General features: G+C 45.4%; 1 protein-coding gene across 4 annotated transcripts in view; it reads left to right on the plus strand.

Moving 5' to 3' along the window:
• The window catches only part of SLC4A10 (solute carrier family 4 member 10), a 1,019,075-nt gene that overhangs the window by 735,402 nt on the left and 266,829 nt on the right, over positions 1-16,844 (plus strand). For all 4 annotated transcript variants that reach the window (XM_078683855.1, XM_078683850.1, XM_078683851.1 and 1 more), the window contains exons 11-13: positions 6,231-6,331; positions 14,311-14,485; positions 14,813-14,946. In XM_078683855.1, coding sequence (XP_078539981.1) covers positions 6,231-6,331; positions 14,311-14,485; positions 14,813-14,946 — 410 coding nt within the window. The remainder of the gene's footprint in view (positions 1-6,230; positions 6,332-14,310; positions 14,486-14,812; positions 14,947-16,844) is intronic.

The following is a 16,844-nucleotide window of genomic DNA, read 5'->3' on the forward strand; positions in this document are numbered from 1 at the left end:
AGAAGGGATATCTGTCGCCCTCGATCTAAGTCTGAGGCCCTTATCCTTCCTGGCCAGATTGACAACTCCTTTCAGCACGACAGGTTGATGTCTTATTGGCCAGTAAAAAAACACTTCCATAGGGTTATGGTCACTGTGACCACTGGTGATAGTACCCCGCTGTGGCTCCGCAAGTGGCCAAATCCCTTGATAAGAAAACATAGGGCCTAATTCACAAAGATAAACCTAGTTGTTTGGTCTAAACTTAGACCAAACGTCTACGTTTACAACTTTGGGAATTCACAAAGGGCATTTACGTACTATCTTTATGTACGCCCTGAGTGCGGACATAAAGATAGTACTCGTAAAGGTTCTTTGTGAATTCCCAAAGTCATAAACCTAGACGGTTGGTCTACGTTTAGACCAAACATCTAAGTTTCCCTTTGTGAATCCGGCACATAGTCTAATATAGTGCCTTATCCCTACTCTATAAAGGTGAGACTATGTCGTTCTTGGTTTCCCCTTTGTCTGCCAGGTTACAGAGATTCATAGCCAACATATACTTTCAAAGTAAATACCTTCTTTTATCAGCCAAATGACTGGACACATCTGCGGCTGCCACCGTACAGGGGTCAGATAGAGCATCACACAGATAGAGTTTAGCAGTAAAATCCCCACGTATTATCACTAACATGCATTCAGCTCCAACTGTCAGAATTTCAATGGCATTAAACAGAACCTTAATTTAATAGCCCAGTTTCACCACTATATCATAAACAGAAAGAAAAATTAAAACAACTGGATTGAACAATCCACAAAACCTGAATTCCTGAATGGTTACATGATATGAGGCTAATCACAAATAGCTTGGACATCAATACCATGATTACGAGCCAAACCTCCGAGGTCTTCCCCCAACAGAACAGGTAGCTGGGATGATAAAAAATTCATACCCATCCCAACTGATCTCCCCGTTACACAATTTTACTGCAACATTACACTGTTATATTTAATAATACTGCTACGTCAGTTTGAATATTCCAGTTTGAAGTTCAACACAGTATATTAGGGACATCTGATGGACAGGAAATGGGCCCACATCACAGACTTTTCCTCTGTGCTGGTAAGTCTGTGTCAATATTTGCATCACCCCCCACCAATTCCTTATCATCAGACCCCAATCAATCCTGTTCCTCCATTCCTGATAGGGCACTGGATCTGATGGAGGTAGGTAGAATTGAAGTCAGTGCTCTGGCATCAGGAACCTCATGCCTAGGAGGTAAACCTCCACCCCGACAGACTGAACAGTGCAAAATGACAATAAAAACAACCTAGTGGTAGAGCAGTTATGCAATTGTTCCTAAGTAGGCTACTCACAAGATGAGAGTGCAGCAGAAGTAGGCACTCAGCCAGAGCCAGATTCCTGAAGTTAAAAAACACACAGTCCCCAGTCAACTGCTTACTTGATGGACCAAGCCAGTCCACCCTTCCAACAAATAAAATATTATTGTATTCCACATATCCAAAGTTCATATTTTTGTTGCACCAATTCCCATTTTATTGTTTAAATTGGCCAAGAAAATGACATATGGACTACATTCAGGAGGGAGATTAGGGCATGTGGCATTGGCAATTGAGGTATTTAAGTCGTGTGGCATATTGCTTACATTAAAATCCATATTCTCACTGCTCTGATAAGCAGGATTTTTTGCAGTTAACTGAACCGACCAGGAGCTTTCATCCTGTGCAGGGAAGTTAATGGGCTCTCTCAAATTGTGAAGACTCGAGCCCGCTGTGGCCCTCCAACTCCATGGAAGCAATAGTGGCAACTTCACTATAGTTGGCCATTAACTCCGCCGCAACGTTACAAGTGTAGGCATTACTGGAGAGTTTTAAGACTGCTGATTCTAGGCTTGTAATTTTTTCTGCTAAGGGGGCAACAGTGGCTTGGATTAAATCCTTAAGTTTATCAAATAGTTGGTCCCATATTGCAGAACAAACACAACAGGCTGGCCTAGATGAAACACTGGCCAACAGATCCTTTGGCCACTTTCGCTTAAGTTTTAGATTTTTTTGTCAGTAGCCTTGCCCTTAGATCACTCAATGGTCTTATATGGCATTTCCCTTTGATGGATAGGCCTTCGTCCGGTGATCAATTAGAAGCCTGAGGGAGCTTTTGTAGTACTTGACAATAATCAACACTTTTTTCTTTTTCTTTTTTTTAAACTGCCTTCAACGATACCTGCAGCCTACTCAACAGATAATGCAAATACTTTAGATGGGCCTCTAGAAGCTTCAGAATGAGAGGCAGACAGTGCACTGGGAGAAGGATCACCTTGCTCCAGAGATAATCATCCCTCCTCCAAGTTATTTCTTTTGCAATACCTCCTACCGCTCTGGCCAAAAATGAGTCAAGTGTGGTACCAGAATGTATGTATTCTCTTGTCTCCCTCTGACATTTACTGCTTCCCCATATTAACCACCCTGGTGCCAAAAAGTTTTCACTGGCATGTAAAAAAAGCAAAAGAGAGGGGACAATGATGTTTCAAAATGTTCTGGTGACTAATAGTGTTTAAGATTTACCAAAAAAAGAGAGTGGGCCCATCCCAGCCTTTAACAGAGAGTGATGGGCAAAGAAGGGTACAGGCTTGTTCAGATCTTGGCTCAGGCATGCACCCAGGAGCATCTGGTAAGACTTGCAGGAGTTCTTCAGTGCTATGTAGTGCAACAACCAGCTGAGCCCCTCCTCTTGGCCCATGCAGGCTGTGGCAGGGCAATATGGGACTTGCAGTATGTTGACATATCCTGTGCCAGCGGGAGTCCTTCGACGGTATGTAGTATAATAATCAGCTGGTAAGCTCCTCCCAGGCAGTGCTGGCTGGTGCAGGGCAATGTGGGGCGTGTAGTACCCTCCACGCATGTTGGCGTTCCTGCCTCCCTGAGAGTCCTTCAGGTCTATGTAGCACAACAATCAGCTGGGCTCCTCCTCTCGGGCTGTGCAGACTGCGGCAGGGTAATATGGGACTTTCAGTCCCGTCCAGGAGTGTTTTAATTTTATAAACAAAACAAGAACAAATTACAAAAATCTAAAGAGTAGAACCAGTGTTATGAATTTTTAAAGACTGAACTGTAAAATTGCCCTTAGAAGCATAGAGCTAGGTCATATGTTGCAACCACGCATGCCTGAACAATGTGGTCTAAACAACGACCGAGTCTTAACCACTCATGCCTCTACCACGCATGCCTTTGCAACAAATGTAGTTGTATTGGCATATTTGGTAAAGGCATGTGCGTGGTTAAGGTTCTGCCCTAGCCCCCGCCCTAAGTCCTAAAAGCCAATCACCTGCCCTGAATGCGACCCCAGGCCTCAATACACTCAGCCCCCTACCCTGAATCCTAAAAGCGGACCGCAGCCCTAAATACGAACCCCAGCCCTAAAAACACACCAGCCCCCCAGCGCCCTGAGCCCTAAAACACAGACCCCAGCCTTTCTACTCAAACCTGACTCCTCACCCTGCCATGAGGCCTAAAACCTTCCCTCTCTCCCCAGCTGTAAAAATGACCCTTTCCCTAATCCTGAAGCCCTAAAACAGGGCCCTGCAAACTACCCAGCCCCCACCCTGAGCCCTAACACCAGCCTCCCTTCCTTTAAAGTACCCAGACCATCCCCCCTGAGTGCTAAAACCCTTAAATGTTCCCCAACATAAATAATAAAAGATTTTAAAAAGCTTCCCGGCATAAATAATAAAAAAAAAAACTCACTAAGCCGGTCTTCATCCTGGCAAGAAGTCAACTCCGACCTACCGCCTCTTTCGACCCTCCGTCCAAGTCGAGAGCACTAACTACCATTAAGTTCTAAACCACACATATGCGTACTAAAGCCATATGCGTGGTTTAGACAAGCATGGTTACGCCTGCGTTGTTTAGCCATGCATTGTATAGGCTGCATGGTTTAGGCTGTTTCCCTTAAAGCATCAACCGGAGAGATCTTGTTGAGCTGGACTGGATGAATCCAAAAGTTCAGGCTGACGGCAATGGAGCACTGGTTGGATATAGTTCCAGATTAGTCCCCCTGAAGTTTTATCTACTCAGGTTTTGTGCCAAGCATCCTGTTTGCGGAGGATAAGTTTGCCAGGAGCAAGGAGCAGGGTGCAAAGAGCAGGCCTGGCATTGCACGGATGGGCTGCAACCTCATGGTGACAATAGACAATGCTTATTCTGCGAAGATACAAACTAGCTGCAGCTCGCGCTGATCCTCTGTGTAAGCTGTGCGGTTCCAGAGAAAATTGGCCACTTCATGAAGAGCTTAAAAGCTTGACTATAAGAACTTAAATGCCACTTCTAAGGGCCCAGGACACAAAAAGAACCTCTTGCGTGTCAGGAGCACAGTGAAATTGAGTCCAGGAGCTGTGAGAGCCTGTCATGTCCCTCAGGATCAGAACAGGAGGCCATCAGATTAGCCCTTTGAGTCCTTCTGGGGTCCTGGTTTTAAGATGGGTTCCAGGTTTAGTTCTTACCCGTCTAGGAAAGAGGGCAGCATGTCAGCACAGCAAGTCAGCAGATCCTTCAGAATAAGAGTCCAGCAAAGTGGCAGTACTTTCAGCAGCACAGCAGTCCTTCTTCCTGGCAGAGTATCCACAGGTCCCGGGGTGTACTGAAGTGTGGGGCCTGAGGTCCAAACTTATACCCAGTTGTACCTTTGAAGTGCACAGAGGACCACCCTTCCTGCCCAAGCTCCAGACCCACTATAGGTTGATATGCAGCCCTTTGTCTGGGGACAGGACACATCCTACTTAGGTGTAAGTGAGACTGGGTCCAGCTCCTCCCTCCAATTGTTCCCGGATGGCCCATCAAATTACACTTAAGATCCCATTGTTTGTGGCTGTGTAAGGGAACACACAAAGCCTAACTGTCACTCACCTCAGACATGTGATCAGAGACAGACAGCAGAGCAGGCACCAAATGACTAAAGTAAGAAAATGTCAACTTTATAAAAGTGGCACTTTCTGAATTGCAAATTAAAATTCGACTTCACCATAAGTGTGGATTTTGTGTTGTAATTCCAGAGACACCAAATCTGAAAAGTCTATCTCTTCACAAATGGGAATTACACATATATAATGTAATAAGGTAACCTAAAAGTACATGCCCTGCTTCTTAAATACATTGTACCCTGCCCTCCGGGCTGTCCAAAGCCTACCCACAGTATGACTTACATATATTAAAAAGGAAGGTCTAGGCTTGACAAAAGGTTTATCATGCTAGGTCGAATGGTCAGTATAAACTGCACACGCAGGCTCTGCAATGGTATGCTTGAGACATGGCTAGCGGGCTACTTAGGTGGGTGGCATAAGCAGTGCTGCAGGCCCACTAGCAGCATTAAATTAACAGGCCCTGGGCACATGTAGTGCACTTCTCTAGGGACTTCTAAGTAAATTAAATATGGCAATTGTGTATTAGCCAGTATTACCATTTAAAACAAAGAGAGAGCACCTGTACTTTAGACCTGGTTTGCAGTGGTAAAGTGCTCAGAGTCCTAAGGCCAACATAAACGAGGTCAGAAAAAGTAGAGGTGTAAGGCAAAATGTTTGGGGGTGACCCTGCAGAGAAGGCCATTTTCGAAAACTAATAACCTACGTTCTTACAGTTATCATTACATGCAGAAAATATTTCAACTCCCAAACACACATACCAAACGTGGAACTACAAATAGGAGAGTCTCTCTTTAAACCTAGAAGTTGAGTACTAAGCTGCTCCAATTCAGAGATCCCAAAGTGAGTGAATTAAGCAATGTAATATGCATCCAAGTCTGTAAGAGCTAAAATTAGCAGTCCTGAATGTCCTAACACCAACCTTGTATTGCACTGAGTGGGCATGCGTGTGCAACTCTATTCAGGGTTTTACAAGAATGGAGCATTATTGGGAATATTTATGTGAGTTATGCATGTGCCTATGCAAAGATTATAGGCTATTCCCTGGGGCTGTTTCTCAAAGCTATATGATGTAAGCATTTCCCACCCAGTCCAGCCATGAAACAGCCACCACCCTACAGTTTTTCTCTGTACAGTCCATTAATGCTTGCATCAATTTCAAGGATGTAAGAATCCGAAATGGGAAGTTGTAGTTTTGGTACCATCCCATATGTCTTACTTTCACACTTCATTGATGAAAATATTTATGTATGGTATAATTAATCATTTAAAAATAGGCTTTCAATAATTGTATGTCATTTTCATAAAAATATTCCTTAGGAAAAACGAAAGACTCCAGGCGTGCCAAATGGCACAGCAACTCATGGAGAGTGTGAAGAACATGAAGGCCACAGCGGACCAGAGCTACAGAGAACTGGAAGGTTAGTGGCACAAAAATCCAAATGTTTGATAAAGCAGCAAAAGTAAATTTAAATCAGTTCATCTAACTTTTTCTGTCATACCAATGTCCTTACAAAGAAAGGTCATTGCAATTCTGCAAACAATGAGGGCGTTAGAGAGTCCAGTGACACATAGAAAGTTACCTTCCCAAACTCATGACTAAAGTAGAAGCTCGCTTTTCTGTCAGGGTGTGGAAAAATGGTCATAGGTAAATTGAGACACAAACCATGGAATGCACAGTAGAATCGGCTCGCTTATACTGGATGATGAAAAGGGCCCTACAAATTAAAGGATGTAGGTAGGACCAAAGATCTACCAGAAAGAAGGACATACAGAAAGAGCAACTGGTCATCAAGAATCAAATAAATAACAGCAGTTCAAAATCTGAGAAAACCCTACAGAGTACCCCTAGGGCATGCTCCATATGTTCCACTTTACCATTCCATAATCATGAAAAGACCTGCTTATGATTCCTTGCTCTTTCTCTCAAAATAGTGCCTATTAAATTTAGGTTACTAAATTGACTCGCTCAGACACATACAATCAATAAGCACTTTATTAAATGGCACTCAAGGCGGTATTCCAGCCAAATATGAAGGTATGCAATATTCCTGACAATTGTCTGTTGAAAGATATAAGGAAGGTGAAGGATTATATCGAATATTCTTGGGCCTGTGATTAAAGTGAAAAATGATAAGGTTATGACAGGATTCCAAACAGCAATCTCAGATTAGTTATCTTGTCTGCCCCCAACATGAGACTAACGCTAGAGTCAAGGGGGGCGTGGCCAACCAGGCAGCGAAATGGCCGCTCTGTGAGCGAGCTCCGCCGGCTACAAAGACTAATCCTTACCAAATCCTTTTTCCAGACCCAGTGGGGCTTCAACGCAACAACGTGGGGGTAGAAGACACATACCTCCGCCTCCGACCCGAATTTGGTGCCTGCTGCTGACAACAGGACAAGGCTGCAGCCTTCCATTCCTTTGGCGCTCTGCAATCCTTCAGAGACCCCGCTGCTGTGGAGCCGCCGCCGGGCTGTGCGGCAAACTGTGAGCCGTGGATTGGCGGGCCCTCCGGAGCCCGGACGGAACTGCTGCAAGGCCCGCGGAAACTCTGTGCCGCCACTCGACCGAACTACTGGTGAGTCGCGGCTGCACTGAAGCGCTGCTGAGAGCCAGGAGTCTCCCCACCTCGCCAGCCTGAATACCGCTGTGAGACCCGGGGAAGCCTGAGAGAGCGGGCCTGCGGGGCGCCCGCCATTTTATCGGCGGTCCATCTATGCAATGCGTGCAGCAGCTGAGACCTGGGCCGACTCCCGCAGTTGGGGATCTGCGTCGCTGAGATCTGCCTGAGGTTCGGGGGGCCGCTTTGGACGTAGCCCATTGAACCTGCATACCACGCACTCTGCTGCAGCTGGGACCTGTCCCTACCGCACCAGCTCCCTCTCCCTGTGGATGGGACGGATGCCCTGGGACTGCTGGTAGACTTATATGTGATCCAAGGTGGCGGACCACTACCGAAGGCTGCGATTTGCCGGTGTGTAAGGAGGCTTTCATATTGCCGCCATCTTGTAAGCCTGGAGCGCCCGTCTAGGGCCTCGATGCGAATCTATCCCACCTTACCCGCCTGCACTGTTCTGCGGACGATAGTACATAGGCCAGAGGATCTAACGGAGCTAGGTGCGCCATGATCCTGTAACTTCCTACAGACTGCAATTGCCCTGCTCTTTGCTGAGAGTGTCACCAAGAGGCCTGTTTCACTGTGTAACTCCACACGCGTCAGTCGCTCCTATACACGATGGGGAAAAATGACGCGAGGCAGCCCAAGATCACGTTTGAGCATAAACGCCCTGACAAACCGAATTCGGCGGATCAAGCTGCGGGCGCATCGATGTCACAAAGTTCGGGCGCAGATATGGACTTTGGAGCCCTGATGATGGAGGTTCGTGAGAGCCTCAAGAGTATTGACACCAAACTGGATGCAATGTCCTCACAACTGGAGTCTGTCAAAACCAAAGTTGATGCACACGAAACGAGGCTGGACTGCTTGGAATACAGGCAAACCGAGTGCAGCGAATTTCAGCAACACACCAAGCAGTACATCACCAACATCGAAAAAGAATTAGAATCCCTGCGAGCCAAGACAGATGATTTGGAGGCACGCTCCAGAAGATAGAACATCCGCATCATGGGAATTCCTGAGTCTGACAACACTGGCAAGATGGAGGTATTTGTGGCGGATCTGCTTCACGAGCTCTTCGACCCGCACCAATCACCGGTGTTCACGGTTGAACGTGCGCACAGATCGCTTGGAAAGGTGCCTGCACCGGGCACACCGCCCCGTCCCATTCTTGCTAAACTGCTTAATTTCCAAGACAGAGACCTCGTCCTACGCCTCGCCAGGGAGAAGGGTAAGATTACGCATAAAGGTAACAACATTTCATTCTACCCTGACTTTACCCCCCTGGTCCAAGCAGCGCGAAAAGAGTTCCTGCCGGCCCAAAAAAATCTTTTGCAGGCTAACATCAAATACGCACTTTTGTACCCAGCTAAACTGAAGGTAATTCATGAACACTCCCCGCATTTTTTTATGGACGCAAAGTCAGCACTGAAGTTTGCGAAACACATTAGTGGGCCTGGGGCGAGGCGAAGGTCGCCGAGACTTGAAACTGACTCTGATCACCTAAGTGATAATGACTAATGTACTAGTATTGATACACTACTGAGCTTTCTATTTCAATTCTAAGGTATTGCTTTCCTGCTCTGGGCCTCGTTCTGCACTCGCTTGCCCTATGTGCCTTGCCTAGATGAGAAGATAAAGTACGCTTTGTTGCCCTACACGCTGAAATAATCCTGCTGAGACCCTATGGTCTGTTTGCCAATTGGGACATGGAAATACATACTGGAATGTAGCCACCCTGTGTAAACGGGGGTGTAAGCCTGGAGCACCACGCCTCACGGGGTGTCTCCCCTTGTTTGTGTGTCTAGTTCGTGACACGATATGGGTTTCGATAGTTGGGCTTTGTCACGACCTGATTGGGGGGTTAGTGAGGGTGGGGGGTGGCGGGGGGGTTGCATTGTCTGCTGACTGTTCAAAGTTGTTGTTTTTGGGGATATACTCTGATTGCTGAAACACATAAACAATCTGTACACTCACATTGGGCTAAGAGGCTTGATGACGAGAGGGCGAATACCGGACTAATAATTTGTGTTCTGAATGTAAAGCGACATGGGAGATGTTAAGCTGTGGACTTGGAACATTAGAGGCCTGAGGGATCATAAGAAGGCCAGGTTGATGCATGGCATGCTTGCTAGACATAATGTTGACATATGTTTTTTGCAGGAGACTCATGTAAATTCCACCCCGTCGTCTAGATTGAAGAACACCAGATGGTCACAGATGTACTCTGCGATTTTTTCAAACTATGCTAGAGGTTTAGCGATACTCATTCGCAGAGGCCTGGACTGGCGTGAACATGATGTTATACTGGATGGGGAGGGTAGATATGTCATTGTACATGGTTCTCTACACGGCAGACCACTAATACTTGCCGCCATTTATGGCCCAAATGTAGATGACCCGGAGTTTTTTCGAAATGTCTGCGCCAAGATAACGATGTTGGATTGCTCGCATATCGTCTTAGGGGGGGATTTTAATGTTCCGCTAAATGATGCTTTGGACCGCAGAGGTGTGGGCAGGCCTACACACACTGGGGCCAAACAGGCCATCCTGGATGTGATGGTGGAGGGGATGTTGTCTGATGTGTGGAGGGATAGACATCCAGTTGAAACTGTGGGTACATGCATAACTAGTCACCATGCAGCCTGGTCCCGACTGGACTACTGGCTGGTGTCACCAGCCGTGGCGACGTGGACGCTTGACACATCCATACAGGCTAGGTCCCTCTCTGACCACGCCCCCTGCCAGCTAGAATTGAAGATACCCGGAGTCCCTAGACGAGCGTTTACTTGGCGTCTCCCTCCCCATGCCCTGACTGACACTGTATTCACGGAGGAAATCCGGGCGGATATTGTACACTATTTTGTATAAAATGAGGGGTCGACGTCCACGATAGCTACAGTGTGGGACGCTTTCAAGGCGGTTATCCGCGGACAATGCATTTCTAGACAAGCTGGAGTACTGCGCTCTATACGTACCTCGCTAACTAAACTTGAATCGGACCTGCGTGAGCTAGACCTGTTATTCTGCCGGGACCCATCTCCGGAAGCGGCAGGCCAAATGAAGGCAAAACTACTCGCCTTTAATGAGGAAGCTTAACGGGAGATTGCCTTCCTGGGAAAACAGGCTGAGGCCCGTAGATACGGGGAGGGGGACAGGCCGAGCAGGACACTGGCGCGAATGATCGCTCCTCGCACTCAACCTCATTACATGCACTCCATTAAAAATAGTGAAGGAAATGTGGTGGTTGGCCAAGAGGAGGTGCTTAAAACGTTTGCCACATTCTACGAATCTCTATACACCTCCAGGCAACCCACGGTTCCTGAATCTCTGGAAGACTTTTTAGACTCCATTGCCCTTGTCTGGTTCAATGACCACCACCGCCAATATATGGACGTCCCCATCACTGTCCAAGATATAGCTCAGGTGATTAAAAGTATGCCTGCAAGCAAGGCCCCGGGCCCTGACGGCCTAACTACGGCCTTTTATAAGGCATACTCTGAGGAATTGGCGCCAAAACTGCATGCAGTCTTTGTTGAAGCCCTAGAGTTGGGCACCCTACCCGAGTCAATGCGTGAAGCTCTAATTATAGCGCTGCTCAAACCAGATAAGGACGGCCTGATCCTAGATTCATACCGCCCTCTCTCCTTAAACAATGTAGATGCGAAGATATATGCTAAAATCATTGCGGACAGGCTACAGCCTTTGCTACCGATGGTGGCACTCCCTGATCAATCTGGCTTCATACCTGGCAGAGCGACGTCCCACAACCTAAGGACGATTTTTTCCGTTCTTCACTACTTGCATCCCTCTACACAGGCTGCGGTTGCGTTCTTAGATGCTACCAAAGCATTTGATTCCCTAGAATGGCCCTTCCTCTTTAGGATCCTGAGCCGAATGGGATTCAGTCCCCTTTTCATGAACTTGATTAAAGTGCTATATGTCGCGCCTAGGGCTAGAGTAAGCATAAATGGGCTTGTCTCAGAGTCATTTGCCATATCACGCGGGAACAGACAGGGCTGTCCTTTATCCCCGCTGTTATTTGCGATAGCAAAGGAGCCCCTTGCTGCTCGTATTCGACAACACCATACAGAGAGGGGAATAGGATTCAGCTCAAGGAGCCTGCTTATATCCCTATACGCTGACGATGTCACGCTGTATGTTCTCAATCCCTCAGTAAACCTTAACCCCCTATTGCGAGAGTTTGTCCGTTTTGAGGGATTGGCTGGGATATCCATAAACTGGTCGAAGTCTGTAGTCTTCCTTCTCATTGATACCACGCTAGAGACACCCTCTGATTACCCGCTGCGCTGGGAAATTGAGGCCGTGAAATACCTTGGAATTTGGATAAGCCGTGATGTGCAGGAATTGTGGTCTCTCAATTTTGGGAGAGCAGTGGACTGGCTAGAGGGCAAGGTGGCAATATGGAACAAACTACCCTTATCACTGGTCGCAAGAATAGCACTGGCGAAGATGGTTGTCCTTCCCAAGTTTCTTTACTTATTCGTCAATCTTCCCATACCGTTGACGGCGCATTTTCATGCAAGAGTGCGCTCACTGCTTCTGACGCTTGTATAGGCTGGTGGCCAGGCGAGAACATCTTGGGCGCTGCTTACGCTCCCACTGCGGCAGGGCGGTCTGGGGGCTCCTGACATGAAACTATATTCACTATGTGCACAGGCGCAGTTTTTGCACTTCTGGGCTTTTCCCACCCCTTACCAGCCGCATGTTGCGGTGGAGATGGCTGCAGCGGCCCCATCCCCTCTGAACGTAACGTTATATGGCAAGGTGTCTCGCCCTTCAAAAGATGTGGACACGGTTGAACTACTCCGCTGGACGTGGCGTGAATTGCGAAACAGAGCCAGACTACCCCTACTATATGCGCCAGCGATCCCGCTACGAGGCAACCCTATGTTGCCCTGCTTGTGTGTAGGCGGCGGCGCAATTAAGCTTTGAGGGCAGACACTGCACACGTTTGCTGACCTGTACCCTAATGGCCCCTTTCGAGACCTGAGCACACGAGAGGAGGGACACCCGGAGTCATTTTCTGATTTACTTTTATACCACTCACTGAAGGAGTCCTGTAAAACGATGTGGCCCCAGTTCCCAGACGAACCGCCGCAACTCGTAGCCCTTCAGAATCTGCTTTCGAGACCCTCCCCCAGAAAACTTGTGTCCCGACTGTACAACTGTATGCAGGACCAGTCTCCCGTCATAGTGCCTTCTTCAATGCAGGCTTGGAATGCGGACCTCGAGGAGCCCCTTACGGAGGAACAGTGGGAATTCTGCTGTGGCCAACTTACGATGTTATCGCCCAATTACAGGCTGAGATTAATACATTTTAAGTTTTTGCACAGGTATTACCGCACGCCGATATCGCTACATCGCATGGGTCTCAGGGAGGGCTCTGAATGTTGGAAATGCGGCCGCGAAAATGCCTCCTTTGTACATGTGGCATGGAGTTGCCCTAAACTGGAGCAATACTGGCTAGACATCTTCACTGCTATTATCCAGATACTTCATAGGTTTGACACACCGACCCCGCTACTGGGGCTGCTGGGCTGGGTCCATGACACATTACCCGCACACAGAACACTGCATGCGATACTGCTCCTTATGCTAAGCGACAGGTGGCGGTGCACTGGGGTAGGCGAGCGACTCCTTCATTTGCTGCATGGGTTCGGGATGTGACATATGGAAACACACAGCTTGAGCGATACTGGGAATTGATGCCCTCCGCTTCCAGACCTAGAGACATCTGGGAGCCCTTTACGCAGTGGACGCGGGAACGCGCATCCTCTCCTGACTCTCCACAATCGCTAACAGGAGCGATATCCGATGATATGGGATGACCCCACTTTCCCTGCAGTTGCACTACTCTGCGACAACGTGCCTTGGGGGATGGCTGCATTTTCTGTGAGTGCTCTATGTATGATGGTGTCATGCGTATCTGAGGCCGGTTTCGCATCTCCTGGACACTGTGTCTTCTCCCCCACCTGTACGAGTGGACCCCTCCTCCCCCCCTGCGCTTCCATGGTCCCCTACTGATTATGCCGGTATGTTCGCTGGGCGTCGTCCCGCCCAAAAGACATTATACTTCCATACACCTGTCCTAACGCCCGTTTGTGAGTTTATCCTATGCAGCAGAGTTTGGTTTTATCTATGGTTTTCCGTTTGGAGGGGGTGGCGGAGGGTGGGTGGTAGGAGAAATTGGTTGATAGATGTTCCTTGAATTGAAATATGCGGCTTTGAGACCCTTAGGCATTCATATATATACAGGTGACCTGTACTCCTTTTCATTGCCAACTGCCTGCTGCATGCCTATCTACTGTAAATTGTAACCATTTATGTTTACTGCTGTTACATATGCTCATTGTCGATGCTTCTGAGATGCTACTGCTGTTCGTCCATTGCATACTGGTGACTATAATACATCCTACTGTTGATTTATTGCTTGATAGCGGCCTGCCTCAGGGTTGTCGGCCTGACGCTGTGTGACTGCAGTTTATTATCAATAAAAACGTTTAAAAAAAAAACAAAAAAAAAAACACTAGAGTCAAAACCAAAGTATCCAAATAAACATACAATAATTTAAACGTGCAATGATGTTTAATATTGAAAGATATTCACTTGTATACTTACATGGGAAAGATAACTTAGGAATTTAAATGGCTGTACATTTCCAGTGGTCTGTGAACCAGTGGTTTTGGCAATCTTGTAGGCAAATTGATATTCTGCTACTCGTACCGAACATTAATGTATTTGCATTGTTTCCTTCTCAGGTTATTTGGAGGACTGGTTATGGATGTGAAAAGAAAAGCCCCATTCTTCTGGAGTGACTTTAAAGATGCTTTCAGTTTACAGTGTTTGGCCTCTTTTCTGTTTCTCTACTGTGCTTGCATGTCTCCAGTCATCACATTTGGAGGCTTACTCGGAGAGGCAACTGAAGGTCGTATAGTACGTGTTATAGCTTTACGTGCATTTCAAAATATAGACATTTTGTATTTTTCTTTTTGAACTAGATACGGGGTTAAACAGCATGGTTGAAGACATGAAGGTCCCAAATCCCAAGGGTAAAATTAGACCTGAAGGTCTTAGGTCTAAAGTTAGAATTAAGGTATACGTTTACCTGTGTGAATCAGGCCCTAAGATAGTAACATGGTTACCGATTAATGTGTAATAATATGGAAATAATGTAATTGTTCAAATGAAACTCAGTACAGTTTGACACTGTCTATCCTAAAGAGAGAAATGAAAACATTCAACCGTTCTTTCCCACCGCAGAGTGCAATAGAATCTCTGTTTGGAGCCTCCATGACGGGAATCGCCTACTGTCTCTTTGGTGGACAACCTTTAACCATCCTGGGGAGCACGGGACCAGTGCTGGTGTTTGAAAAGATTTTATTCAAATTTTGCAAGTAAGTTAAAATGCTTTCTGTACTTAGATTGTAAATGGTTTGAATCTGGGCAAAACAAAAGAACGGATGTGATGTTACACATTTTAAGGTAGAAAGGCAGTTTTATTTATTGCGCTTTTTAATATGCAGAATCAAGTACAGACCACAAGGTCAGGGAAGATCCAGTGTTTTATTTTTTTATACATATAGGTGCTCCCCAAGTGCTTTTAATCCTGGCTTACTGAGTTACAGTTTGTGTAATTGAGATGCTTAAAGCAAACCAATGTCTGTTAGTCAGTTTCAAAGACGGTTGCTACAGCAACTGTTCTGCGGTAAATTATATCAAAGAGTGCCATTGAGACATTCTATGTATGACTATGCATTAACAATTCATAATCTTCAGATTGTTTAATTGTGGTGCTGAAATAAATACTAAGGTGGCAGAAAAATGTATATATAGTCAATGAATTGGTATTCCATTCTTGCCTAAGATGTTTTTCAAATACATATGCATCTGGAGATTAGGAACAATTCATTTATTCCAGATTTACATTTATCCCTGGTAGAGTGGAAAACAGGAACAAAAAGACATGGTTTACTAGCATCAGGGCTAACCTCTGCCTTCAACTTGTTAATGCCATAGATCGTTGCCTTGTTTTAGAGAAGAATAAAGCAATGCATCATGTAAATTATTGTCAAAATCAATGATCTAATTGTTAGTCAATAATGAAGGTTGGTACAGGTTTAAAGAGTTTTATTAATAAAATATTTTTAGTAGATCATCTTTATTGCATATCAGTTGTTAATTCAGGTTAAACTCTATAGTCAATAAATGAAAAAAATATATAAAATCAATATTGGTTAATCAAAACATCAAAATGGGTGTTCATAAAGTTAAGAATCCCCATTCTGAGAATCAGGGAAAATGAAATTAGTCAAAATCCAGTTCTAGTCCCAGAGAGTGAGAAAAAGCATAACGCTCCAGCATTTAAATCAGCTCAATAGATCAAAAATATTGAAGTAAAGAACTTCCCATGAAGAGAGGTTCAAGAAACTTAGTAGTGTCTCAAAGTAATGTGACATAAAGTCTAGGTCAGAGAATAATGAAAAAGTGTGGAAAGAGTGGGTATATCCTACTCTAGATACACACATTATTATATACTACACATTTGGTGGAGCTTTGCAACATGTTGCTCTTCTCATCTCACAGCAGCCATCAGTGTCCAATGCTCTCCTGGGAACAGGATCACTCCTTATCTTCTTACACCAATACAATAGTTTTCAGCCAACAATGTTACATTTGTAACTATTTTTTAACATCTACGGATTTAAGTGTGGTTTGCCTTGCTTGCTTTCCTGCACATACTCTGCTTTTTTTACCTTTTACTATCAACTCTTTAGACAATAGTGCGTGTACAAGTCTAAACATTTATATTAAGGATAAAGGAAACATTTTACAATATCATCATTGAAATGGAAAACAAACTAGTAGGTTAGAAAGTCCCCCTTGTAAGTGCTGTGTTTCAATGAATGAGCTCTTGATTATCCTATTAAACAACTAAAGCAATCATGTGCTAACTATAAACTTTGTATGGGAAAACACATTTTTACGGAAATACTTGAAACTGTATATGCAACTTGTTAATTATTACAAAAACATGATCATGAAGAGGTCAAGATTCAATTTGTTATGCATGTTTAATAATTTCTATTCAAGGTTGCTTTCAAGCAGTTCTCAAAGATTGCTGCTTCAATAATTTTTGAGGCCCAGGACAAATATATGAAAACAAACTACAATTTTATGCATTCTAAGTATATTGTTTTTGTCAAAGTTGCATGCCAGCACCACACGTTTAATTTTTTTTTTTAAGTATTATTTCTTGTTAAATATAAAACATCCCTTTAGAGCTAAATTCATC

Source organism: Lissotriton helveticus, chromosome 3_1 (assembly GCF_964261635.1).
Source record: "Lissotriton helveticus chromosome 3_1, aLisHel1.1, whole genome shotgun sequence".
In the NCBI taxonomy this organism is placed as follows: Eukaryota; Metazoa; Chordata; class Amphibia; order Caudata; family Salamandridae; genus Lissotriton; species Lissotriton helveticus.